The 26,997-nt window shown below is 39.3% G+C and overlaps 1 protein-coding gene across 1 annotated transcript in view; it reads right to left on the bottom strand.

Moving 5' to 3' along the window:
• Window positions 1–2,525: 2,525 nt before the first annotated feature.
• vegfc (vascular endothelial growth factor c) overlaps window positions 2,526–26,997 on the bottom strand; it is an 88,527-nt gene continuing 64,055 nt past the window's right edge. The window contains exons 5-7 of the mRNA XM_041785662.1: window positions 17,893–18,035; window positions 10,221–10,545; window positions 2,526–3,052 (exon numbers count right to left, since the gene is read on the bottom strand). Coding sequence (XP_041641596.1) covers window positions 2,944–3,052; window positions 10,221–10,545; window positions 17,893–18,035 — 577 coding nt within the window. The 3' untranslated portion in view covers window positions 2,526–2,943. The remainder of the gene's footprint in view (window positions 3,053–10,220; window positions 10,546–17,892; window positions 18,036–26,997) is intronic.

Below are 26,997 nucleotides of genomic sequence, written 5' to 3'. Positions count from 1 at the left end.
CCATTCAGCTTCCCCTCAGTCCTGACCAGAAAACACCCCCCACAGCATGATGCTGCCACCACCATGCTTCACTGTTGGGATGGTGTTGGAGAGATGATGAGAGTTGCCTGGTTTCCTCCAGACACAACGTTCAGAACTGAGGCCAAAAAGTTCAATCTTGGTTTCATCAGACCAGAGAATCTTGTTTCTCACAGTCTGAGAGTCCTCTGGGTACTTTCCTTGCAAACTCCAAGTGCTTTCATGTGTTTTGCAATGAGCAAAGAGTTCTGTCTGACCACTGTGCAATGAAGTCCAGATCAGTGGAAGGCTGCAGTGAAGCTTGTCCTTCTGGAACTTTGTCCCATCTCCATACAGGATCTCTGGAGCTCGGTCAGAGTCACCATCAGGGTCTTGGTGTTCTCTCTTACGAAGGCCTTTCTCCTCTGATCGCTCAGTTTGGCTCGGTGACCAGCTCTTGGAAGAGTCCTGGTTGTGCCAAATTTCATCCATGTGAGAATTATGGAGGCCACTGCACTCTTGGAAACCTTCTGTGCAGCAGGCATTTTTGTAGATTTCCCAAGATCTATGCCTTTCAACAATTCTGTCTCTGAGCTCTGCAGTTCCTTTGACTCCTGCACTGTCAGCTGTGAGTCCTTCTATACAGGCGCGTTCCTTTCCAAATCATGTCCACTCAGTTTATTTTACCACAGGTGGACTCCAATCAAGGTGAAGAAACATCTCGGCAAAGATCAGAGAAATGGAGGAACCTGAGCTACATTTAAAGTGTTTTGGAAGGGGTCTGAATATTTATGTAAATTTGATATTTCAGCTTTTTTATTTTAATACATTTTTAACCCTTGTGCCCTCCTCTGCCATTTTTTGGCCATTTTTCTCTTTTTTTCTTTTAAATTTGTGATCACTTTGTCCATTTTACAGCTTGTGGCATGATTTTTTACAGGAACTTTTCTTTCTAGTTAAATTTTTGAAATCCAACATGTTTACTCTTAAATGTCATTCATACTCTCTCAATCAATTTTGTACCCTCTTTACATCTTTAAGGAAAAAATGTAATGTGGAAAAAACTGCTATTAATTCAGCATACATCAATATTTTTTTCTACTTTTTTTTCATAAATCTCTTAAACAACTTCAGACTTGCTCAAAACAACCAAACGTTCAATAATTTTCAAGATTTTAACCCTTTAAATGCCAGTTTGATTATTTAAAATCTTTATTTTTTACTACAAAAAAATACAAAATGTGAATTATTTTCCATAAATTTGATATTGGAAAGAAGGGTTTTGGTGCTGATGAGAGTCTTGGATGGGTCAAAGATCAGCAACAAAATTGATTTCATTGCCCTTGTATTTTTTTTATAATATTTCATAATATAACAGGCAAAAATACAAGAATTTGGTGCATGGTCCTAGAATGAGTAAATGGTTGAATCTGGTGGAATAGGGTAAAAATGTCAAATTTCACCAGACTTCTTCACATTGAAATGTTGACATTAAAGAATGCATGATTTTATACTGCACTGACAGTGAGATTAAAAAACCTGGTTTTAATGGAAGTCTATAGGGGTATTTTTGCCTCCAAGATGTCAGGAGGGCATTTCTGACATTATGTAAAAAATATTAATGCAATCAGATCAATTTTGTTGCTGATCTTTGACCCATCCAAGACTCTTATCACCCCCAAAGCCCCATCTTTCTACTATTTAATATATATAAAATAATTCACTTTTTGCATTTTTTTGCAGTAAGAAATGCAATATTCCAAATAATCAAACTGGCATTAAAAGGGTTAAAATTCTGAGAATTATTGAATTTTTTTGTAGTTTTGACCAAGTCTGAAGTTGTTTAAAAGATTTATGAAAAAAAGGTAGAAAAAAATTTTGGTGTATGCTGATTTAATGGCAGTTTTTTTAACATGTACATTTTTGCCTTGAAGGTGTAAAGAGGGTGCCTAATGTTAAAGCTAGCACTACAACAACTACAAATGCAATAAAATCAATTTTGTTGCTAATCTTTGACCCATCCAAGACTCTCATCAGCACCAAAGCCCCTTCTTTCCACTATTTATCGTATGAAAAATAATTCAATTTTTCCAGTTTTTTAGTAAAAAATAAAATATTTCAAATAATTAAACTGGCATTTAAAGGGTTAAAAATCTTTGAAATTGTTCGATTTTTGTTAGATTTGAGCAGGTCTGAAGTTGTTAAAGAGATTTATGAAAAAAAAGTAGAAAAAAACATGACGTATGGTGATTTAATGGCAATTTTTCTGTACGTGTACATTTTTTTCCTCGAAGGTGTATAGAGGGTAGTAAATTTGAGGAGGGCACAAGGGTTAAATATTTTAAAATTCTGTTTTCACTTCATCATGAGGGGGTGTAGGTTAATTTATTCTGTTTCTGAGGAGTCTTAAGAGCAGAATAATGTCAGTGTTACATAGCGGGAACAGACACATTTATAGCAGTATAAAACATTCAGTATACTTTATTTTAAACATTTACTTTACATGATATAAAAATATTGATCACAGTGTATTTCCATGGAAAAAGATTGAAATTGCAATAACAGGTTGAACAATAACATTTAATAAATTATATAATCAATATCTGACATAAGAATACTGAGACATAATTAATACAAAACCCCCCGAATATTTTAAAACAAATTATTTAGACAATACTTAGAACAGGTATTGAGAGTTGACTCATCCAGTCCTTCATTTCTGGGCTTGGGTCAGCCGCTCTCCCATAAAATGTCTTCTTAGCCGCTTCAGTGCATGTCCCACCTTCATTCATCACAGTTCCCATTCCTCCAATCACTAAAGTTTCCCTTCAGGGTCCGCTCACTTAGCTGCCTCACAGCTGGACTGGGTATTTAGGGCCAGCAGGTCTACGGGGGCTGGGTGATGAATTCTACCTCCTCAGTCTGCAATCTGCTCAGGAGCATCTTTTAGTCCAGCCGTCTCCAGTGGGACGGTACGCAGCGACACACTTCCTCGCTGAAGGAGAATCCTGGCTCACACCGTCGCCGTCTTACTTCACAGGGAGGCCGCAGACAGCTGCAACGAGAAAGAACAGCGGACTGAGCGTCAAAACTGGCAAGGGACTCATGATCAATTCAGGTCCTACTTAGTGCTGAAAAACATAAAAACGATGATTTGTTTTTGCAGGAACGCAACTTTACAACATATTTAACTCCACGACATTTTCACTACAAGGTAGGCTCGACTGTACGGTGGCCCTGAAAGTCCACTTCAAAAAGGTTTTATCAGACATTTCAAGAGAAGCAAACATGTCTTGTAAAAGGAAGAACTATTACAGGAAAAATACTTTTCTGATGTAAAGACAAACATTTTGTGCAACCCCAATACATTTAAAAGAAGCACAATTACATAGAAAACATACAGTTTCACAACTGTGATGTTGATGTGCACAGCAGAAGTCACTTTGCAGTGCACAAGACTTTAGTCACGTGACCTGAAGCACGCCAAGCTGCCACTTCTGTGTTGTTTGATGTAAACCAAAATTGCTACATTCCAAATTTCTGTGACTACATTAAAGTTTGATTGATTTCACCGTCAGCAGTCAGAGAACTGAACACTGAGCATGCTGAGTGCATGTCTCCCTGAACATCCATGCTAAATGTGACACTGTTGCTGTCACAGATACACCATCCAAGCATGACGCCTGAGGCAGCGCTCAATCACATGAGGCTGATCCTAGGTGAGTGGATTCCTGATGTTAGTGGCACCTTTAAATATTTTCCATCGTCCCAAGGGCATGCCGAATGTTCGTGCGCTGCCCTGCGGTCTGTAAAACACACGGCAACTTGGTTGACTCAGTTAGACCTAAAGTAACTTTAAAAGCTGTTAGAAATGGTTGCAGACACTTAAGGAACACATTAATGAATTTCTCTGTAAAGTTCATGTAGAAAGAGGCGCTTCATCCACCTGTTCTCTCCTGTTTTCATCAGCTTATGTGTGCCAGAGTGTCTGACACAAAAACATAATTAAACATACAAAAAAGACACTACATTTACCTGATTTAATGTCCTTATCAATTAAAATCACAAGCTCTGTCTTTTCCAGTATCACTCAGCCTTATAACAGTTTTCTGTGAAATGCAAAATTTTTAATGATATGCAAAAACATTGTTCAATTTTAAACCCAATGTCACTACATAACTTGAAGACCACTAATATTAGCACTGACCTTTTGAGATTCACAAAATAATTTTGTGCTTCAGATTTTATGTATACCATGAACAGTTTTAGCCTTTGACAAAATTTTTTTGCATTTCACAAAAAACGCACGTAACAGAACGCCTTACATTTTGCAGAGCATGTTACATTTCAAATAATTATTTCCATTATAGGAAATATTTCTGTGTTACAAATATTTTGCATTTCACAAAAAATGTTTCCAATTTATCAGAAGGTTTGCTCTTCAGGCAATGTTGAATTTCCCGAAATATAGTTAAAATACACTAAATTTTGTTGCTGTGTTTTTTATTTAGCATTTTGCAAAATGTTTGTGTGATAAATGTTGCATTTCTTTTTTTATGACATGAAAGATTTTTGATTTTTGCAAAATATACTTGTATCATGTGAACATTTTTTTAATTTTTCACATAAAAAAAACCTGCATTTTATGAAATTGTTTTTGCATCTTTGTCGTGTTAATTTTCAAAAAAAATATTTGATGTCAAACAAAATATTTTGAATTTTTTAATAAAGTTTTGCATTTCACAGAATATTTTTGGACTTTGTGAAATGTATTTGAATTTGGCCCTTTAGGGTCACTGTACTTCTGGTTCTACAGAATAATCATTATGCAAGTTGTGGGACAAACTCTACAAAGTTTACTTGTGTGGAATGAAAATAAAAGAATTGTTCTTTCGTGGGTTTTAATGTTCCCAGTTCATGTTTAGAAAATGAGGTTGATGCAGTTCATCGTCAGATATTCTACTTTTCAAAGTTAGTGCAGAATAGCGTTGAGTGCTTTGAACAGAAATCTGATTGCGATTTTTTTCCGATAAGGGGAGATAAAGGGGAGAGCTTTCTGGGGCCCAGCCAACTGAAGGATCATGGAGATGGCAAAAGTGAGCAAATAGTGGCAAAACAAAGTCAGAAATGGGAAAAAATTGGTAAAAAAAAAAAAAAATAACAAACAAAAAAAAAACAGTGGTCAAGCAATGGGTTCAAATCAGTAAAAACTTGCTGGAAGTGTTAAAGTAGTGGCAAAAATGGATTACAAGTGGCTTGAAAGGATTAAATGTTGTAAAAAGGTGGTAAAAATGGGTTAAAAGTGATTTAAAAAAATGGCAAAATTAGGGAAAAAAGCGGTTAAAAAAAGGCAAAAGTGGGCAAAAATTGGCAAGAAGTTGGCATAAATGGGTTAAAAGTGTCCAAAAAGGTGGCAAAATAGATCACAAGTGGCAAAAAAGGGTTAGATTTGTAAGAGGTGGTAAAGTTGAGTCAAAAGTGACGGGAAAAATGGCGAAACAATAGCAAAATTGGGCGAGAAGTGGCAAAAAGGTAGCAAAAATGGGTTAAATGTGGCAAAAAGTTACAAAAAAAGTGGCAAAAATGGGTCAAATGTAGTTAAAAAGAAGTGGCAAAAAAAAGCAGTCAAAAGAAGTGACAAAAGTGAGTAGAAAAACTGGTTAACCTGGTTAAAAATAGCATGAATTAATAATTTCAACACCAATTTCAACCCATTAATAACTTGCCATGCTTTACAGCTCTTAATGAGGTAACTGTTAGCCAGGATGCTAGCACCAATGCTACTGATCCAACACACATACACTGATATCATCAATAAATCCCAACTGGGGAGGTCCCATTCTCTGGGGTTTTTCAGGGGTCCAGATCTGTGGGCAGGCCTGGTTACAGTACATGCCATAAAGTCGTAGTAATAACATATTGTACAAATTCCCACGGCACACCTAGACTTGCCTCAAGGCACACTAGTGCACCTTGGCACACCATTTGAGAACGACTGCCTTAATGTATCCCTGCTGTTTATTCTTAGGTCCAATGTGTGACGGACATGTCAAATAGAGGCAGTTTGTGCACAATTGTGGGTGGTAATTTGATTTGTTTGATTTAAATGTTAACAACCAAAACAATCTAGATTAGATTTATCTTCTGACTGGCATGAATGTGAACCACATACTTCCAAATATTAGTTTGGTTGCTTTAAGTCTACATCCATGCCTGCCGGTTTTGGTCTACTGTTCTGGTGTACTAGCGGTCCACTGTTTGAAGGAGCAGGTTCTCAGTACTGCCAAACACTGCTGCAAATGATTGAGAACCACTAACTACTTTCTTGTGTGTTCTGAAGGTCAAAGGTTTTCACAAAGGTTTGGATTTCTTGGCAGTAAAAACTATAGCCTTCAGAACAAACGTGATTTAGTGCCCACTCCTCAACCAGCAGAGCTTCCACCAGAGCAGGATGTCAAAGTTAAAGAACCATTATGCAGTTTCACGTGATTTTCTTTGGATCCATGAGGAGGGCTTTTTGCCCTTAAGAGAATCATTTCAGTGTGGACTTTGTCACTTTTGACGTGAAGATTGTTATCTTAGCTCGTACTGGCTCTAAACTACAAAACTTGAAGACCGCTAATATTAGCATTGACCTTTAAAATCTGATATCCGGTAAACCCCAGGCCTGATTATTAAACCTTAAAAACGCATTTGATTCCAAAGAACACAAAGCATTATAGGGCTGATTCTTGCACAAGCGTACTTCATCAACAGCGCTCAGACTCTGGGACTGCCGTGAAATTTCCACTCCTTCTCTGGCTGCACGGGGTGCCAATTGGTGGATGACAGAATATTTCGTCATGGCTACTTAAAGTGACCCATGATCCCATGATGAAATGCACAGAAGAGTTCAAACAGGCACCCTCGCTCTCTTTCAAACATAGTAACGTACACAGCAGTGCCAGATCCCAGACTCTAGATTCTTACTGCTACGTTATACCCATAAATCACCCTCTAACAGGGTCACAAAGGGTCGAGACTGGACGGGCTGGATGGATGTGTGTGTGCTTCCTTCGATGTGGGGAGAGGAAATGGTTAAGTGACAGCTTGGAGAAGTCATTAGCACATGGAGGTCTTGTATTACACATCAGGTTCAGTCCAGTGACCAGCTACTGCTGCCAGACCAATGCTTTCCTCCAGCTAAATACTCCCGCTAACATCACCAGTGTGTGAATATGAGTGTGCAACATTGGAGCTGACTTTTCAAAGATGATGCAACCACGGAGTCTCCAAAACGGAGCAAGAACAACACATTTCTAATGCTAATTATGTGTGTACATTAACTGATGGGTGTTTAAATAAGCAAAGACTGATGCTCCAGCTGAAACATTTAAACATTTACATAAAAGATGGCGTTTAGACTAAATCAGGAATGTAGCCTATTGAGTAAGAAAGCATCATTGAAGAGTGTCTAGAAACTTGTGTTTGCTCTTCTTAGGAGGTATATTAGTCAGTGTCACTGATGACTACAATGAACCCAACTGGCAACAATTTCCCCTGGCATTGGGACATTTTGTTAACAGAACAGATGGAAAGAAAGATGTTTGGTACATGCAAGGCAAGTTAATGACTGAATGGCAGGAAAACAAAAATGGCTGAGCAGGACAGTTGATGGTTAAAGATCAAGCTGGGAAGGAAAAATTACTGGATGGACTGAAGATGGGTGAGTGGCTGACGAGAAGGATAAATTAGAGGGACAGATGGATGGATGGATGGATTGATGGACTGATGGAGAGTGGAATACTTAGTCATGGATGAAAGTTGTTTTTTGTTTTTTTTTTTTGTTTTTTTTTACACAAAACTCAAAAAATGGGCCGGACAAAATTATTGGCACCCTCAACTTAATATCTGGTTGCACACCCTTGGGAAAAAATAACTGAAACCAATCACTTCCTATAACCATCAACAAGCTTCCTACACCTCTCAACTGGAATTTTGGACCACTCTTCTTTTGCAAACTGCTCCAGGTCTCTCAGATTTGAAGGGTGCTTCTTGCAACAGCAGTTTTGAGATCTCTCCATAGGTGCTCAATGGGATTTAGATCTGGGCTCACTGTTCGCCACTTCAGAACTCTCCAGCGCTTTGTCTCCAGCTATTTCTTGGTGCTTTTTGAGGTATGTTTGGGGTCATTGTCCTGCTGGAACACCCATGACCTCTGACGCAGACCCAGCTGTCTCACACTAGGCCCTACATTGCAGCCCAAAATCTTTTGATTGTCTCCAGATTTCATGATTCCTTGCACACAGTCAAGGCACCCAGTGCCAGAGGCAGCAAAATAACCTCAAAACATCCTTGAACCTCCATCACATTTGACTGTAGGTACTGTGTTCTTTTCTTTGTAGGCCTCATTCTGTTTTCTGTAAACAGTAGAATGATGTGCTTTTCCAAAAAGCTCTACCTTAGTCTCATCTGTCCAGAAAATGTTCTCCCAGAAGGATTGAGGGTTACTCAGGTAAATTTTTGCAAACTCCAGTCTGGCTTTTTTATGTCTCTTTGTCAGCAGTGGGGTTCTCCTCGGTCTCCTGCCATAACACTTCATCTCGTTCAGATGACCACATATGGTCCCAGCTCACACTTTTGCACCCTGAGTCTGCAGGACAGCCTGAATTTGTGTGGAAGTTGACTGAGGATGTTTATCCACCATTCCAACTATCCTGTGTTGCATTCTTTTGTCAATTTTTCTCTTCCATCCACGTCCAGGGAGATTAGCCACAGCTCCATGGGTTATAAACTTCTTGATTATATTACACACAGTGGACAAAGGGATTTCAAGATCTCTGGAGATGGTCTTGTTGCCTTATGATTGTTCATATTTTTCTACAGTTTTTCTTCTTAAGTCCTCAGACTATTCTGGGCTCTTCTTCCTCTTCTCCATGCTTGGTGTGACACACACAGACACACAACACAAAGGTTGAGTCAACTTTTAGACATTATGACTGGCTTCAGGTGTGATTTCTAGATTGCCAGCACCTGTTACTGCCACAGGTGAGTTTAAATGAGCATCACATGCTTGAAATAAAATGATTTACCCACAGTTTTAAAAGGGTGCCAACAATTTTGTCTGGCCCATTTTTGAGTTTTGTGTAAAATCATGTCAATTTTGTCTTTTTTCTTCAGGTTTTTTTGTGTTTTTCTAATGCAAATAAAGGAAATAAACATGTATACCAAAAACATTTGTAATTGCAACAATTTCTGGGAGAAATGGTGTATTTTCTGGAAACATTCTAGGGGTGTCAATACTTTCGTCCATGACTGTAGATGGACTGATGAATGTTTAAAACCTGGATGAAGTATTTGATGGATGGATGTCTGGATGAAAACATTGGAATGTTTAACAGAGGGGATGGAACCAAAAAAAGGGAAATTGGAAAAAAAAATTGGATGAACGGTTTGATGTTCGAATGGATGGATGGCTTGAGTGTTATTTTACATCATTTTCAAAAGTTGTCTAAAGGTCTTAATCTTAATAGCAAAAAAAAAAAAGTTTAATCCTTGCAGATTCTGCAAAAAGATGCTATCACAATAATAGCAGCTTGTCAATCTACAGTCATTTATCACACTGTATGCAATACAATTGATGGATGGACAGATGGACTGATGGATGGATGAAGACATGGACTTTTAGTGAAAACAGACAGATGGATGATAAAAGACATCGACTGATGGATAAACGGACTGATGGCAAGTTATAAGAATAATTGGCTCTGCAGCAGACATGTACAAATGAGAATGGAAGGCCTTTCATTGAGTGTTTGAAAAGGGGAATATTCCTCTATTCTTCCAACAAATACACAGTCTTGACTCACAACTTTAATAGAAAATGTTTCTGTCTTCAGTGGGGACTTTCCATCAAAAATTTGACACTTTTTTTCTAAAGGGAGAGAAAATCAGCAGAGAAAACAAGGGAAGGGTCTGGAATTTGTGGAAGTGACAGTTTTGGCAAACTTTGAGTTTTAGTGGCTCATCTTATCTGAAATAACTGTTCATTTTATTTGGTTAAGGTTTGACTGTATGCAGAGTTTTAACAGTTCGTTTGACAGTTCTTTAGCAATAAGACCATCATTACTTCTGCACTTTTATTGTTTGTTGAAAAGTGATGATATTTCAGTTGGTTTGGGAATTCAGCTACAGATTTTTTTAGTAGCACTGAGCACTTAACCTCTGCAAAACCCAGAACTGACCTGCATGTGGCTGGATGAAACCTCCTTCCTTTGAGGAAACACTTGTTTGGTGATTCGTTGCATTCACAGGAACACTTGGCTTTATTGAGGGGCTGGTGCCTCGGACACGTCTTGCTGCACGTGCACTGACAGGTCTCCCTGTTGAAGACGTGGTTTAGCGGGCAGGCTGGGGTGGGCGACATGTTGCAGGCACACTGGCAGGTGTTGCGGTCGAGGTGTCGGTTTGGGCCGCAGTCGTGGGTCAGATCTCTGTGCTGACAAACACACTGACAGGTTTCCAAGTCCAGTTCTTTATCAGGGCCGCACACATCTGATGAAAATATGTCTGCAGAGATGAGGAGAAACACAGATGAGTGGTTACAGGCAGTCACATTCCTTTTTACACTTAGTGACTTAGGCATTATATTGTTGGACCGTCTCTCCATCTGACCTGTACTAGTCAAGACAATAATTCAAGAAATTCTTAAAAGATTTTCAATAAACTTTCCACAAATTTTCCCCCTGATCAAAGGATGAAGTGATCAGATTTTGGAGGTTATAACTCAGAGGCCAAGGTCAGTGTTCATCCCTTGCTTTTAGACTATTCTTGTGACCCCAATATCTTTAGAAGGCTTTGAGGGATTTTCTTCATACTTTCCACAAATGTTTGTCTTGACTCAGAGATGAAGTGGTAAACTTCAGGAAGTCATATACTATATTGCCAAAAGTATTCGCCCACCTACCTTGACTCGCATATGAACTTAAGTGACATCCCATTCTTAATCCATAGGGTTTAATATGACATTGGTCCACCCTTTGCAGCTATAACAGCTTCAACTCTTCTGGGAAGGCTTTCCGCAAGGTTTAGGAGTGTGTTTATGGGAATTTTTGACCATTCTTCCAGAAGTGCTTTTGTGAGGTCACACACTGATGTTGGACGAGAAGGCCTGGCTCTCAGTCTCTGCTCTAATTCATCCCAAAGGTGTTCTATCTGGCTGAGGTCAGGACTCTGTGCAGGCCAGTCAAGTTGATCCACACCAAACTCTCTCATCCATGTCTTTATGGACCTTGCTTTGTGCACTGGTGCACAGTCATGTTGGAACAGGAAGGAGCCATCCCCAAACTGTTCCCACAAAGTTGGGGGCATGGAATTGTCCAAAATCTCTTGATATGCTGAAGCATTCAGAGTTCCTTTCACTGGAACTAAGGGGCCAAGCCCAGCTCCTGAAAAACAAGCCCACACCATAATCCCCCCTCCACTAAACTTTACACTTGGCATAATGCAGTCAGACAAGTACCGTTCTCCTGGCAACCGCCAAACCCAGACTTGGCGTGTGCGTCACTCCAGAGAACATGCCTGCTCCAGAGTCCAGTGGCGGCGTGCTTTACACCACTGCATACTGTACTGCACTGTATGGCTTGGATGCAGCTGCTCGGCCATGGAAACCCATTCCATGAAGCTCTCTACCACTGTTCTTGAGCTAATCTGAAGGCCACATGAAGTTTGGAGGTCTGTAGTAATTGACTCTGTAGAAAGTTGGCGACCTCTGTGCACTATGCACCTCAGCATCCGCTGACCCCGCTCCGTCATTTTACGTGGCCTACCACTTGGTGGCTGAGTTGCTGTCGTTCCCAATGGCTTCCACTTTGTTATAATACCACTGACAGTTGACTGTGGAATATTTAGAAGCCAGGAAATTTCACCACTGGACTTGTTGCACAGGTGGCATCCTATCACAGTACCACGCTGGAATTCACTGAGCTCCTGAGAGCGACCCATTCTTTCACAAATGTTTGTAGAAACAGTCTGCATGCCTAGGTGCTTGATTTTATACACCTGTGGCCATGGAAGTGATTGTAACACTTGATTTCAATTATTTGGATGGGTGAGTGAATACTTTTGGCAATATAATGTAGGTCAAAGATTAAGGTTGTGGAGAATGTGCGTATCCATTGCTTGTGGGCACAATATGTCAAGATGGCATTTAGGGATTTTCTTGCATAAATGTCCTACCAGACACAGGGATTAACTGGAAGTCAAAGGTCAAAGTTGGAGGCCATGTGGACTATGCAAATCCCTTATTTGTGGATGCAATTTCTCAAGAACGCTTCAAGTGACTGTCTTCCTACGTTAGTGTCATATTTATGCATTGCAGAGTTTTAAATGATTGTGATCAAGATGATAATGTGAAATATTGTTAACAGATTATGGATAAGAAGGTTAAATTTCTGAATAACTGTCACTGCCCCATTTAAAGACTTTACAACACCAACCACTTGTAACAAATCTCCCTGACAATAAAATTCTAGGGCAGCCAAAATGAAAATGTTTCAACAACTACAATCAAAATAAGGTTTATTATGTTTCAAGTGGGGCAGTTTGTGGATTTGAAATACCAACAGATTGAAATGGCATGTTAAACTGGCAGCACTACTCATACAATCCTGATCCTGAAGAAATATTACAAAACATTTTTATCATGCAGGGTCACAATGCTGATGCATTGTGGGTAAGATGATGGTCTTGTTTTTGATTCAGTGTGACAGTCACTGGCAGAGGTCAGTTTCTCTACAACACACACACAAACACAAACAATCACACAAACAACAGTCACAAGTGGACTGGGAAACCATTTTCTTTGGAAACAGAGTTGTGGTGAATCTACCCAAATGACTACTCAGCAGAATTTCAGATGAAATACAGTTTTGAACTCTAAATGCTGCTGATGTTTCTGGGAGGCTTTTGTTGGTGTTTCTGGTGGGAAACTTATCTGAATTCATCTAACAACTGCATTAAAAAAAAAAAAAAAAAAAAAAAAAAACATGAAAGACATGATAAGTTTCCACATTGATTTATATTCTTCATCCCCAAAACCAGTTTTTGATTTCAGGTCTCATATTATATTGTGGTGTTAAATGTTGCATAGGGCTGCACAGCAGCGCAGGGGTTAGCACTGTCGCCTCACAGCAAGAAGGTCCATGGCTAGCTTCCCGGTCAGGGCCTTTCTGTGCAGAGTTTGCATGTTCTCCCCGTGCATGCATGGGTTCTCTCCAGATACTCCAGCTTTCTCGTTAGGTTGATTGGTGACTCTAAATTTGCCGTAGGTGTGAGTGTGAGCGTGCCTGGTCGTCTGTCTCTATATGTCAGCCCTGCGATGGACTGGCGACCAGGTTGTACCCTGCCTCAATGACAGCTGGGATAGGCTCCAGCACCCCTGCCACCCCGAACGGGATAAGCAGTATAGAAAATGGATGGATGGATAAATGTATTGTGCTATACTGGTCAGGCCAGGTCAACAATCACAGTTTATTACCCACACCAATGAAATCAGCACGGGGTTATGTAAAGGGTTCCGTCTCGAAAAAAGAAAAAAAAAAACATAATATTTGTAATTTGAAAGTGTTTATCAGTTACAAAGTTTGATAAATCAGATCGCTGTCACAGCAATCTTTAATGTCTTTCTTTTTGGCCAAAAAGCTTTGCGCTGTTTAGGGGGTTCTTGGCTGAAAAAATACTTCACAGAGGGCACACGACTGAAAAAAGATTGAGAACCACGGCTTTAATGTATACATGAGTGGGGTCAAGTTAAACATTTCATTCTGTATTTTGTTTTATTTTATGTTGTGGATTGTTGGAATGTCAGTGCTTAACTCATTGAGTGCCAGCCATTTTATAAAATGGGAAGTGCCTTGTGCCAGAGTTTTTGGCCATTTTGAGTCATCTTTGAAGACCCCCAGAATATTTTGTACTATGACTCTGAAAACAGAGAATAGCTCAAATGAAAGAGCAAACTCTCTATTTCATTCTCTCCTGCTTGTGTGTCCTCTGGCACTGCCTGAAAATTATAGAATATAATATAAAATATGTTATATGGATTATACATGTAATACATAACGTTAACTGCTCACTCAGCAGCCATTCATCAGAGTCTGGGTCGAAAAAGTCAGTCTCTGAAGTGTCATCGCTGTGTGTATCAAGCTGGCTTTTCTCGCCGGTGCACGGGGGAGACCTGGCGGCCTCTTGGCCTGCCAACGCAGATGAATGGCTGCGCTGATTTCTGTCTGTTTCAGTGAATGACTCTTCCGTGTTCCGACTACGTATCCCAGAAGCCCCAAAATTACTCACAGGGAGCGTGAGAGTGCCCCCTTCTGCCAGCCCCCGAAAAAACACTTTGACGTATACATATGTCAATGGCATTCAAGTGTTGGTTTTTAAGTGACGTAAATATACGTCAATGGCACTTAATGAGTTAATAAATATGTAATTGATTTATTCTTTGAAGCATAAATATTCATTTTTGCAATTGCAATTGATTTTAGTGAGGCTAGTACACAGTAATAGCCATAAATGCAATGGTACTAATAACTGGCATAATAATTTATTTTGGTGTTCCGGTTTCCGGTTTTGGCCAAGAATTTTCATTTCGGTGCATCCCTACCCAAGCACTCTATCAGGGTTTAATAGGCTAAACCCTTACAAACTGTACTGAACCAGGCAGGATTACTTAGTGGAAACGGACCATAAATGATCGTCTACACTTGAGACGGATGCTTTTTTTAATCATGCTTGCTGCTGTTTCTTTATGAGCTTTTAAACATTTCACCTGAATGTGTCATTTGTTTGAGGATCTCAAAGAACCGTAGTTTTTTTTGTCCTACAATTTGATCATTTGGCAGAGGCGCATTAGAGCAAACCAGGCCATTTTGATAGTGTTTCTGTATGCACTCAGCATTTCTTGCCCCCCATGTGGGGTTCTCCACTGTGGTGTTATGTCATCTGCAAAGAAACTACAGTCTGTTTCCAATCCAATACTTTTAATGAAAACAAAACTATTAATCTTCTCCATAACAAACACAATTTCTCAATCAGACTTCTGTTTTCAGTCTGTTTTTAAAATCGAAGTCAAAACTATAAAATATCTCCATCTATCTTTCTTAGTGCATTTGTTTTGGCTCAGTGCTCTGTTAGTGTTTGTGTGCACCAGTATCTGTGGAATCTGCTTCTCCGGGGTCTCCGCATTCTTCTGTGTCTCATTTGTTTACACTCCAGTGCTGAGTGTTATCACAGCCAAACACTCACGCACTCATAGAGACTTTCACCAAACACATTCAGCCATAAATACTCCTCAGTGAATACATGGACATTCTCCTGTCACAAAGACTAACACAGAGAGGGGTGGCTTCACTAACACAGAGTGTTTGTGTCAGTGTTGGCTTCTGTGTGCTCACTGCAGCCTTTAGGGACGCGCTGTTATGCAGCAACACTGATCAGGCTTATTTATCAGCAGCTTCAGTGATTACGTTTTTCTAATCTGCACATAAATCTCACTTACTCTTCATTCAAGGAGTCTTAAAGAGAGTCAAAAATAACTTTCCACAACTCTTTTGAATGCACAACTGTTTCTGTGTTTTATATGCAAAAGGTAAGGGGTATGGAATCATTGGATGGAGGGGTGTACAGAAAACTGACACTGGACTGTGGAGTAGTGGAAACATGTTATGTGGAATGACGGATCCCACAACTCTGGCGAGTCTGGGTTTGACAGATGCTGGAAGAATGTTACCTGCTAACTGCATTGTGCCAACTGTGAAGTTTGGTGGAGGAGGGATTGGACTAGGCCCCTTATCTTCAATCAAAGTAGCATTACAAAGCAACAATCAGGTATTTGAAGCTGCTGGTGCCTCCAGAGTCCCACCGACCTCAAGGTGTAGGATCCTCCAGAGGCTTGCAGTCGTGTATAAACCTACTGTTCAGCCCCCCTAACAAATGCTCACAAGCAGAAATGGTTGCAGTGGGCCCAGAAATACATGAAGACTTATTTTCAAACAGTCTTGTTGACTGATGAGCACCGTGCAACCCTGGATGGTCCAGATGGAGGAGTAGTGGATGGTTGGCGGATGGCCACCATGTCCCAACAAGTATGCAACGTCAGCAAGGAGGGGGTGGAATCATGTCCTGGGCCGGATTCATGAGGAGAGAGCTGATAGGCCCCTTTAGGGTCCCTGAATGACCTCTGCAAAGTATATATAGTTTCTGACTGACCACTTTGGTACAAAAAGAAGAACAGTTCCTTCTGTAGCACTTGTACCATCTCATGCTGCAAAGAATCCCTCTGTGTCATTGGCTGTTATGGGCATAAAAGGAGAGAAACTCATGGTGTGGCCCCCATCCTCCCCTGACCTCAACCCTACTGAGAACCTTTGGAGCATCCTCAAGCTAAAGATCTATGAGGGTGGGAGGCAGTTCACATCAAAACAGCAGCCCTGGGAGGATATTCTGACATCCTGCAAAGAAATTCAAGCAGAAACTCTCCAAAAACTCAAAAGTTCAATGGATGCAAGAATAGTGAAGGTGATATCAGAGAAGGGCTCCTATTGTAACATGGAACTTTGCCTGTTAAGATGTTTTTGATTGAAATAGCTTTGATTTCAATAAACATGACCTCCTAATGCTGCAAATTCAACACATGACCATTTTTAGTTCTTTACAACCTAGAACATGTTTTAAAACTCTGTTATGAATAATAATTCGCTTTTAAACCTGACCTTATACCTCCAAAAACACACCATATTACCCTTGATTCAAAGTGGATATTTATACAAAGTTGGAGAAAATTCCCCCAAAAAAGCATTCTTGAGATATTGCATGCACAAGTTCAGTCAGGAACACTCTTGTTAAACATTCAACTGCTAAACGGATATTCTGTTTTGGAGCTGCTCAAAAGCATTCATCAGCAGCATGCTTTACCTTCCAGAGAGTGCTTCGTAGAAACCTGAAATAGACTCATTATTTCAGCAGCATCATAATCTGTAGTAGCATGCAAGTGAATATGAGGCTGCAACAAAGCTTTAGGCTATAATGGAGGAGGCTGGGGTGGAGCTCAGGCTTTGCCTGCGACAGTGTGGTGTTATTGTCATTGATGCAGCAGGGATTAGTGAGAAGGATGTCATATTCAAATGATGCGTTGTTGGAGAGAATGAGCTGTGATTGGCTCTGACATGATAATTGAAGTCAGCTGGCCATCAGCTGATTGCAACTGAGCAAAGGACTTCAATGACCTGCATGAACTTAAACTGAGCTCCATTAAAAAGATCAGCATTGAGGCAAGTGACCTTGACCTTTGATCTATGACCTTTGAAATCTATGTGGTTAATCCACAAGTTAGAGTGGACATTCATGTAATGTTTGAAGTTAGCCTTCCTTCATATCAAGTCCACATGATGTGATTTCTGGGGTGCAGAACTGTAAGTGAGTGACGTTTTGACAGTGACCGGTGCAACACATCCAGCTATCTAGCAAGCACCTACAGCGAATGGAAATCTCGCTTAAAGGTTAAAGGTCACCATGGATCATGAGAGATTGAAGACGCTGAGCCAAAGCATGGCAGAACGGGCAATGGAAAGCAGCAGAGCCTCAGTTACAACTCGCCCAAAGACCAATTCATGCCTCTTTTTTACAGATCCACGGCTCTACTGACTGATGCACTCAGACCTTCGACGTTTAGATCGGTTAACTGATCCATATCGGATTATCTTTACACAACTACTACTTACCATACCAACAGATTTTTAGCTGAAAAAAGTGGTCTCGGGTTTAGTTGCTAAAATGGGAAGTTTGTAAAGCTTATATTCAAAAGAAAAGACCAAATGTTGGTCCTTTTAAATTACTGATTAATAAAAGCATGATACTCACCCAGGTGCTGCTGTGAGGGTCTTGGAGGGGGCAGTGGAGGAGGAGGGGGATTAAGGTGCAGGTGTGTGTTTACACTGACACACCGACATTGTCTACTGTTCCACGTCTGACCAGGAAGACACGTCCTGTTGGTGATCGGACACCTTCAATGGAAAGAGACATTTTTAAGTAATGCACAAGTCTAGACAACAAATCCGGGTCAGTGTCATCAGGTAGAAGCAGAGAATAGTCTTCTCTTATAAACAAGTCCAAATATAAGTTAAATGTGCAGTAACGTCCTCCCTCCTCAGAGTGGGCACTGGCTTAGGAAACCTTTGCATGTGAATGTTACTCTCTTTGACCACAATTAGTCTTTTCAAGGTCTGAAGACAAATAAACGCCTTGATCAAAGTAGGATTTCTTGGGTCCGCTTCAAAAGCGTGGTCAGGAGGGAGCGGGAGGAATCCGAAGATTATCTTTAATGAGAAGATTTCACATAAAAAAGAAGATATCTCAGGGATTTCTGTCTGCCTTCACTAGGTTTGGACCCAGAAGAGCTGACATATGAAAATATTCTGATGCTGGATTTTTCCAGCTTTGAAAATAAGTAGAACTGCTGCCTGGTGGTAAGACGCCTCTGCAGGGTACAACAGTGCAGGACAGTGAGAGTACCATGGGGCTAAAAAAGGCTGGGGTGGTTTTTGGGACAAGGTGGACTTCTTAAGCCAGAGTGAACACCTGTGCAAAGTGAAAGGAAACGCCTCAGTGTGTTCTTTAGCATGAACATGTAGCATGTAAAAACATGTAAATGTATGAAATCCTCTCATGTCAGAACATGTTTGATGAGATGTTGGACACAAAGGATAACAAAGCGAGTTAGAGTGAATCCAGTATTGGTCAGACTAGATTAGTTGATGAAAATGAAGGGGGACATATTTAGACCAACAGACTTCTGCTGTTTGGGGTCAACTTCAGAGAAGAGGAAGAGAGTCTCTGGTATCTGTCTGTGGCTTCTCTGTTTGCTTGGTTTGGACCATGTGACCTCAGTGTTTGTTTTCTCTGATTAAAATCTTCCTGTTTTCATTCTGCTTTCATCAGTTTCTGCCTTTTACTTCTACTTGAGTCTATTTCACCTCATATTTTCCCTCAAAGGGACTTGGATTTCCATAATATCAGTGTGTAAAGCAGGGGTCATCAAGTAAATTTGCACAAGGGCCAGATTTAGCTTTGAGAGAGACTCTGGGGGCCGGACTTTCAAACAAACAAAAATTAAATACATATTTTGGGCTATTTTGGGTTAATTAAAACATATATTATGTTATAATTAACATAATATTGTATTGGTATTAGTACTTTCTTTCGAATCCCAGAGAATGGACCTCCCCAGTTGTGATTTAGCACCAATATTAACCCATTTTTGACACTTTTTAATCCCTTTTCACTTCTTCGTTCAGCAATTTCTGCAACATTTTTTTGCCACTCTTAACCCATTTTGATAATTTTTGACATTTTTTGCCCATTTGACCACTCTTTGAACCCTTTTAGCCACTTGCCTGCCGAGTATTGCTCCGGTTTGCCACTTTTAACCCCTTTTCACCACTTTGCCAGGCTATATTTGGTATATTCTCACCACTTTTAGATCATTTTTGATACTTTTGCTAATTTCTGCCATTCTGTAATCCTTTTTTTTTTTACCACTTTACCTTCATGTTTTGTTTTTTTTTAATCAATTTTTGCCTCTTTTCATCTACTTTGTCACCTTTTAACCCCTTTTAATTGCTGGGTTTGCACCATTTTTGCCACTTTTAACCCATTTTTGATACTTTTTGCCCCTTTGTACCTTTTTTTTAACCTATTTTTGCCTCCTTTTAACTTCTTTTCTTCCATTTTTTGTCCCTTTGAGCTACCCCACCACCCATTTTGCAGCTGTCTAACCCTTTTTCAGTATTTTATCTGTCCATTTTTGCAACATTTCCACCAGTCTTAACCCACTTTTTGAGATATATTTTTTTTTAAAATGGCTTAAAATGGCTGACAAGTGAATTTCTGTAAAAAAGAAAAAAAAAATCAAATGTTGAGTTATTCTAAAACTTTTTCAATATTAATTGTGATCATATTAATTTTGGGGTGGGTTTAACAGCAGATATTTTAGGTTAAACGATACCCTCAAAACCACAACATCTTCTTTTCCTCCTTTTCTGAATTTAATGATCTTCTGAGGGCCGGATAGGAAGCTTTGGGGGGCCTGATATGGCCCTTGGGCCTCCAGTTGATGATCAGTGATGTAAAGTGATTTCACATGCTGGCCTATTGTTGTAATATTTACTGAAGTGGGTTTGCAACTAGTTTAATGAAATTATTCATCAAATCATGAAGAAAACCCTGGGGAAAGCTTCTTTAACTTATCCTTGCTGACAGGCACTCCATATTGCTGAATGTCATGGTTTTAATTAGGGGCTGCACGGCGGTGCAGGGGTTAGCACTGTTGCCAGCAAGAAGGTACATGGCTCGCTTCCCGGTCAGGGCCTTTCTGTGCGGAGTTTCCATGTTCTCCCCGTGCATGCGTGGGTTCTCTCCCAGTACTCCAGCTTCCTCCCACCACCAAAAACATGCTCGTTAGGATAATTGGTGACTCCAAATTGGCTGCACAGTGTGAGCGTGCCTGGTTGTCTGTCTCTATATGTCAGCCCTGTGATTGACTGGGGACCAAGTCCAGGGTGTACCCCACCTCTTGTCCAATGACAGCTGGGATAGGCTCCAGCCCCCCCGAACCCTCGAACAGGATAAGTGGTATAGAAAATGGATGGATGGTGTTAATTATCAACAATCTTCTCCTTTTGCTTAAAGCAAATTAAGATACAGTATGTAAGGCTGAGCAAGTAATCTCATTTCATGTTATCCCAATGCTTCCTGGAATTTTCAAATTGCATTGGGTGCAATTATTTCTTTAGCCTCAAATGTGTGTCAGAATACCAGTTTAATACTGTCTATTTGCTGCAGAGATGTTCTGCTCATATCAGGCAAACAAATTTCTTTTTTTTCCAAAAATAGTTTGCAAAAAATCGTGTTTTCCTTCCTTATTTTTGTAATTGTTTTTTCTTATTTGAAAAATAAGCACAACAATGACCATTTCCTTCAACACAACAATTCACATTTCATTTGCAATGTGAGTCAAATAATCAAAGTAAGACTTTTTTTCAAAATTGTTCAGGCCAAATTTGTAGCATTTGTACTTTTCAGCTCTATAAATCAGCGAGACTTTATCAAACTGCATCTTTAAATTGTGAGAAAAATCAGAAAAATGTTCCTCAATGTGAAATTGTAAAGACTGTGAATGTCCCAACCTCTACAGGTAAAAAATATCATCAACAGATTCAGAGAATCTGTAGAAATCTCTGTGCAAAGGACAAGGTCCAGGGTTAATACTTGATGCTGGAGATCTTGGGGCCTTTGGGGGGATACTGCATTAAAAACAGGCATGATTCACTGCTAGAAATCACGAAATGGATTGAGGCAACATGGAAAACTGTTCTGTGGCCAGATGAATCAAATTTGTCCTGTAGACCAGGGGTCTGAAGGTGGCTGAACAGCCATGAGCATTCAAGAATAGTCATGTGGAGACAAGGCCGTCCAAGACAGGGGGTTAATGGAGAGCTTTCTGGGGCAAAAAGGGGGGCCCATGGAGGTCAGCAAAACCATGGTCCATTGTGAAGTTAAGCTGTGATATCCATATTTCATATTTAACCTGAAAAAATAACCACTCTTATCAGACAAACACATTTTTTTTAAATCATTCATGTAGTAAATAGTCGTCTTAGAAATGTAAATCCCCTTTGTTAAAAAATTATTAAAATGGTTTAAAATTTCTACAATGGGTTGGTAAAAGCAAAATATTGTGGGAAAGGTGGTGAAATTGGATTTTAAAAGTAGCAGAAATGGGTTCAAAGTGGCAAAAATTAGATAGAAATGGGCATAAATAGTGATAACAGGGAGTTAAAATGTGGCTGAGATGCTTTGAATTGGTAAAAATGGGTAGAAATTTGGTGAAATGGGATGAAAAATTGATATAAACTGGTAAAAACGGGTTAACTGAGAAAGAAAAATAGGCAGATATTTAAAAAATGGGGCACAGAAAGTGGGGAAAAAGGGATTAATAGTAGCAATGATAGGTCAACAGAGGCAACATTAAGTTTAAGTGACAAGAATTGGTTCAGAAGTGACAAAAACAGGCAGAAAAAAGTGGTGGAAAGAGTTTAAAACTGACAAAAAAATAGGTGTTAAATGGAAAAATGTGTTAAACTTGTGGGAAAAAAATGACAAAAAGGGGTTAAAATTTGGCAAAATTGTTGTGAAGTGGCAACAATGTAATTTAAAAAAAATTATTACATTTTTAGGGCATCTGGTGGCCCCGAAGGGGGTCTCAGCCCCAAGGTTGAGAACCACTGCTGTAGACTAAAGAGGAGAGGGAGCATCCAGCTTGTCATCAGCTCTAAAGCCTGCATCTCTGATGGTATGGGGTTGCATTAGTGCCTATGGCGTGGGCAGCTCTAACATCTGGAAAGGAACTATCAATGTTTTAAAATATAGAGAGGTTTAGAGCAACATACGCCCATTCAGACAACGTCTCTTTCAGCGAAGGCCTTGGCTATTTAAGTGAGGTCATGCTAAACCACATCCATCACAACAGCATGGCTTCACAGGAAAAGAGTCCTGAACTGGCCTGCCTGCCTCTCCAGACCTTTCACCAATAGAAACAACTGGATCATCAAAAAAATGAAAAAAAAAAAAAAAAAAAAAAATCAGCAAAGAAGATCCAGGACTGTTGAGCAGCTAGAATCCTACATCAGACAAGAACGGGACAACTTTCCTCTCCCAAAACTCCAGCAATGCCCAGATGTTTACAGACTCTTGTTAAAAGAAGAGGATGTTCCAAACAATGGTAAGCATGGCCCTGTCCCTACTTTTTTGAGATGCTTTGTTGCCATCAAATAAGAATGAGCTCATATTTTCATGAAATGGTAAAATGTCTCACATCTGGTTGTTTCTGTTCTTTTTCAGTGAAACATGGGTTTACAAGACTAGAAAATCATTGTCTTCTGTTTTATCTAGATTGAACACAGCGCCCCAATGTTTTTGGAATTAGGGCTGTATTAACTACCTGTTCATTACTATCAATGAAGAAATTATTCATGTAATAAATTCTGATTATTAATGTTAGTGAAAAGAAACTCCAGCCTGATTCTAAATGATCCCAGAAACCATGTTTGGATTTCCAGAAAAAGCCAAACCAAACTCTTTCTCTTAAATACAGCTCACAGGGAAACACAAACATAGAACGAGCCAATGTGAAAACCGGCTGTCTAAGAGGAAACGTTTAGGGAAGTGTTGGCTCGGATGCAGACAGCAGGCCTTGTGTGTTTGCAGACGGACAAATCGTTTCAGATTTTGGAAGAGTCTCGGCGTGTTTTCAATTAGAGCTGCTGCACACAGACATACACTTACAGGGGCTGAGAGGAGGAAGGAAATTAAAATAAAAAGCTGGAGCCAGGACAAGAGAGAGTGAGACTTCTGATGATAAAGATGGCGCTTCTCTTCCTCCACCTAATGTGAAACTTTCATTAGCTTCGTGTGTGTTTTTCATGTCAGATGATCTGTCGGTGGGCAAATATCCATCATGCATTTTATTTAAATGTGAGGCATGAATGTGATCTTTCCAAGCCGATGGACTGACCAGATTCCTGCAGGTATCCTCCTCATTTTTCCTCTAAATGAGGCTAGCTCCCACCGTCCGTGCTGCTAGCTTACTTTATCCAGTCTCAATATCCTAGAGTAGTGGTTCTCAACCTTGGGGTTGGGACTCCCTTGGGGGCCGCCAGACACTTACAGGGGGCCGCCAGATGCCCTAAAAAACTAAGAATATTTTAAAATTACACTGTTGCCACTTCACAACAATTTTGCCAAATTTTAACCCCTTTTTGTCAGTTTTTTTTTCTGAAAATTTTAACACATTTTTCCATTTAACACCTATTTTTGTCAGCTTTAAACTCTTTCCACCACTTTTTTCTGCCTGTTTTTGCCACTTCTGAACCAATTCTTGTCACTTAAACTTAATGTTGCCTCTGTTGACCTATCATTGCTACTATTAATCCCTTTTCCCCACTTTTTATGCCCAATTTTTCCTGTTTTAACTACATTTCACCATTTGATATGGCCATTTTTGCTAGTTTAATAAACTTATGTCAATATCTGCCTGTTTTTCTTTCCCAGTTAACCATTTTTTACCAGTTTATATCAATTTTTCATCCCATTTCACCAAATTTCCACCCATTTTTACTAGGGATGCACAATATTCGATATTTGCCGATATCGGATATGCCGATATTTACAGATATATTTTAGCCGATACTGATATCGATACCGATAATTTAATATGCTTTTTGGACAAATAATATCAGTCATTTTGGGCACTTTAAGGTTTAAGGATGACCAAGGAAACAAACTTTAGTCCTTAAAAAACATTAAAGTTTGAAGAATGAGGATAAATAAAGAAAAAGCCCTCACCTGACATACAGTGCTTAACAAATGTATTAGACCACCTGTCATATTTGTCTCAGAGACCATCCAGCATCATGAAGTGCTTTAATGCTGACTCTTTCATTTTTAGTCAGCTCTCCACGTTTTACCATTTTGAACAGGAATGAGGAATTTCAAACTGAATTCACCCAAATTTGAGCCGGCTCACTGGGCTTCTCTGAGAAGTCAGAAATAAATCAAGCATAACATTCAACCACTAAAACTCATTTTTCTCTTCAGGAATGCAAGTAAATAACTATAATTTGACATGTTAATCAAGTAATATTAATGTGCTTTACTATTTTTTCAGTGTTTTTGTAAATCAGTAAATTTGAAAATTCATGGATAATAATAATAATTATATTTTAGCATTAAAAATATCATCTGGGTTAAAGAGCTTCTACATATTGGTGTATTAACCATTGCAGAAACATCAAAAATACTTTCAGTAATTACCAATGCTGTTAATTTAGGGCAGCTGTGGCATAAACCTTACTTTGGGTGGTGGTCTAATACATTTGTTAAGCACTGTAGGTCTGCAGATACCGACACCAGACCGATAATATCATACAGCTCTAATTTTTACCAATTCAAAGCCATCTCAGCCACATTTTAACTCTTTTTTTACCACTATTTATGCCCATTTTTTTTCATTTATATCTAATTTTTGTATTTCAAACCCATTTCTGCTACTTTTAAAATCCAATTTCACCACATTTTTTGTTTTTAACAACCCATTGTAGCCATTTTTTTTATCATTTTAATATTTTTTAACAAAGGGGATTTACATTTCTAAGACGGCTATTTACTACATGAATGATTAAAAAAAAATATATTTGTTTCTCTGATAAGAGTGGTTATTTTTTCAGGTTAAATATGAAATGTGGATATCACAGCTTAACATCACAATGGACCACGGTTTTGCTGACCTCCATGGGCCCCCAGTTTGGCTGGGTCCCAGAAAGCTCTCCAATTATCTCCTGTCTTGGACGGCCTCGTCTCCACATGACTATTCTTCAATGTTCATGGCTGTTCAACCAGCTTGAGGTACAGTGGGGGTCCCGGTCTCTGGCACCTTTATTCTGGGGTTCACAGGCTGAAAAGGTTGAGAACCAAAATCAATAAGTCATACTTGTTAAAAAAAGTTAAAATTTGCTTTTTAGTCTCGCAGCAGTAACAACTCCATGTGTCAATACAAAAAAATCAAAACAAGAGGGCACCACTCTGTAGCATTTTGTAACCCAGTGAATTAATTTAAATGTGTATTGAGCCATCCTGCCTGCCTGCAGGAGTGACCTTTTACCCGTCACAACAAACTGGTTATTTATTTATTTTCTTCCTCAAATTTATTTAATTTCCTTCGACTATTTATTTTGTTTCCAAACATCCATACTGTACCCCAATCCGTAACTAATTATCCAGTTCTAGCTCTTCCCACAACCCATAAATATCCGGTGCACACGGTCACTTCCTCTTGGCAATCTCCTCACCTGGTGGGCACGCAGGCGGCACGGCTGGATGGCAGCAGAGGTTACATGCACCGTCTTCACCAAAAGATTGATTCTAACATTATAGAAACTCAGCAGTGTTTTTTTTTTCACTCCCTGCTTTCCCGGATTGGATCCGTCTGAGGACTGGCGAGCTACCCAACCAACTCTTAACCCCGCCCCCCTTTCCCCCAAGAAGACTACCACGGTTATGGTAGGAACGAACAGACTCTGGAGTAGTCATTAATACAATGAACTGAAAAGATTTAACTTTGATTTAAAAAAAAATAAAGAACAGAACTTTAATTTTTTTGTGTTTTTAAAGGCCTTATTGTTAATTGATTATTTGAAATTGTTTGTGTTTATTATTTGTAAAAAATATTATCTATCAATACATTTAATTCAAACTTAACTTCTGTCTTTGTTGCTTTATTCACACATCCTGGGCTTCCTTTGAGACAAACCTGAATTTTCTGAGTTACCTAATTTTTCCACTGTTTATTATTTCAATAATAATATATAATTTCATTTTATTTGATCTAAATTAACATAGTCCAAAATATTACAAAACATGGCGAGCTAGCCAAGAGCCTATTTTGTGTGAATAATTTGAGTTTGAAAAGTTTAATTTTACATCAAAATGGATTTCATTGCTAAGTCAGGTGTTGACATTTCATGTTCAGTAGTTATTACTGGTGTTACACTGAAACAGATGAAGACATTTCTGATTGTTTAAAGAGATATGGTTCTATTTAGAAAATAGATCCTGTTGATGATTTGACAAGCCCTTATTACAAAAACCTGATAGTTTAGTTTACTCATAGTTCAGCTATAGCTGCTTTAATGCCATTTTTGCCTTACACACACTCTCCAAAAGATGTGCCTGAGATTAAGTACTGTGTTAAAGCCCTCGCTAATGTGTATGCAGCCACAGCAGACAGCAGCTATACCCCTAACTACCTCAATGAGCTTAAAAAGTTAGCAAGCCATGGTGGTAAAAGCTATGAAGAGTTGCTGAAAGATATGATGAACCAAATTAGCGAGCAGTCAGAAGAGCAGAGCAGTG

Source organism: Cheilinus undulatus, linkage group 4 (assembly GCF_018320785.1).
Source record: "Cheilinus undulatus linkage group 4, ASM1832078v1, whole genome shotgun sequence".
Taxonomy (NCBI): Eukaryota; Metazoa; Chordata; class Actinopteri; order Labriformes; family Labridae; genus Cheilinus; species Cheilinus undulatus.
Note: the sequence above shows the minus strand (reverse complement) of the source record. Positions and strands in the feature narration are given on the sequence as shown.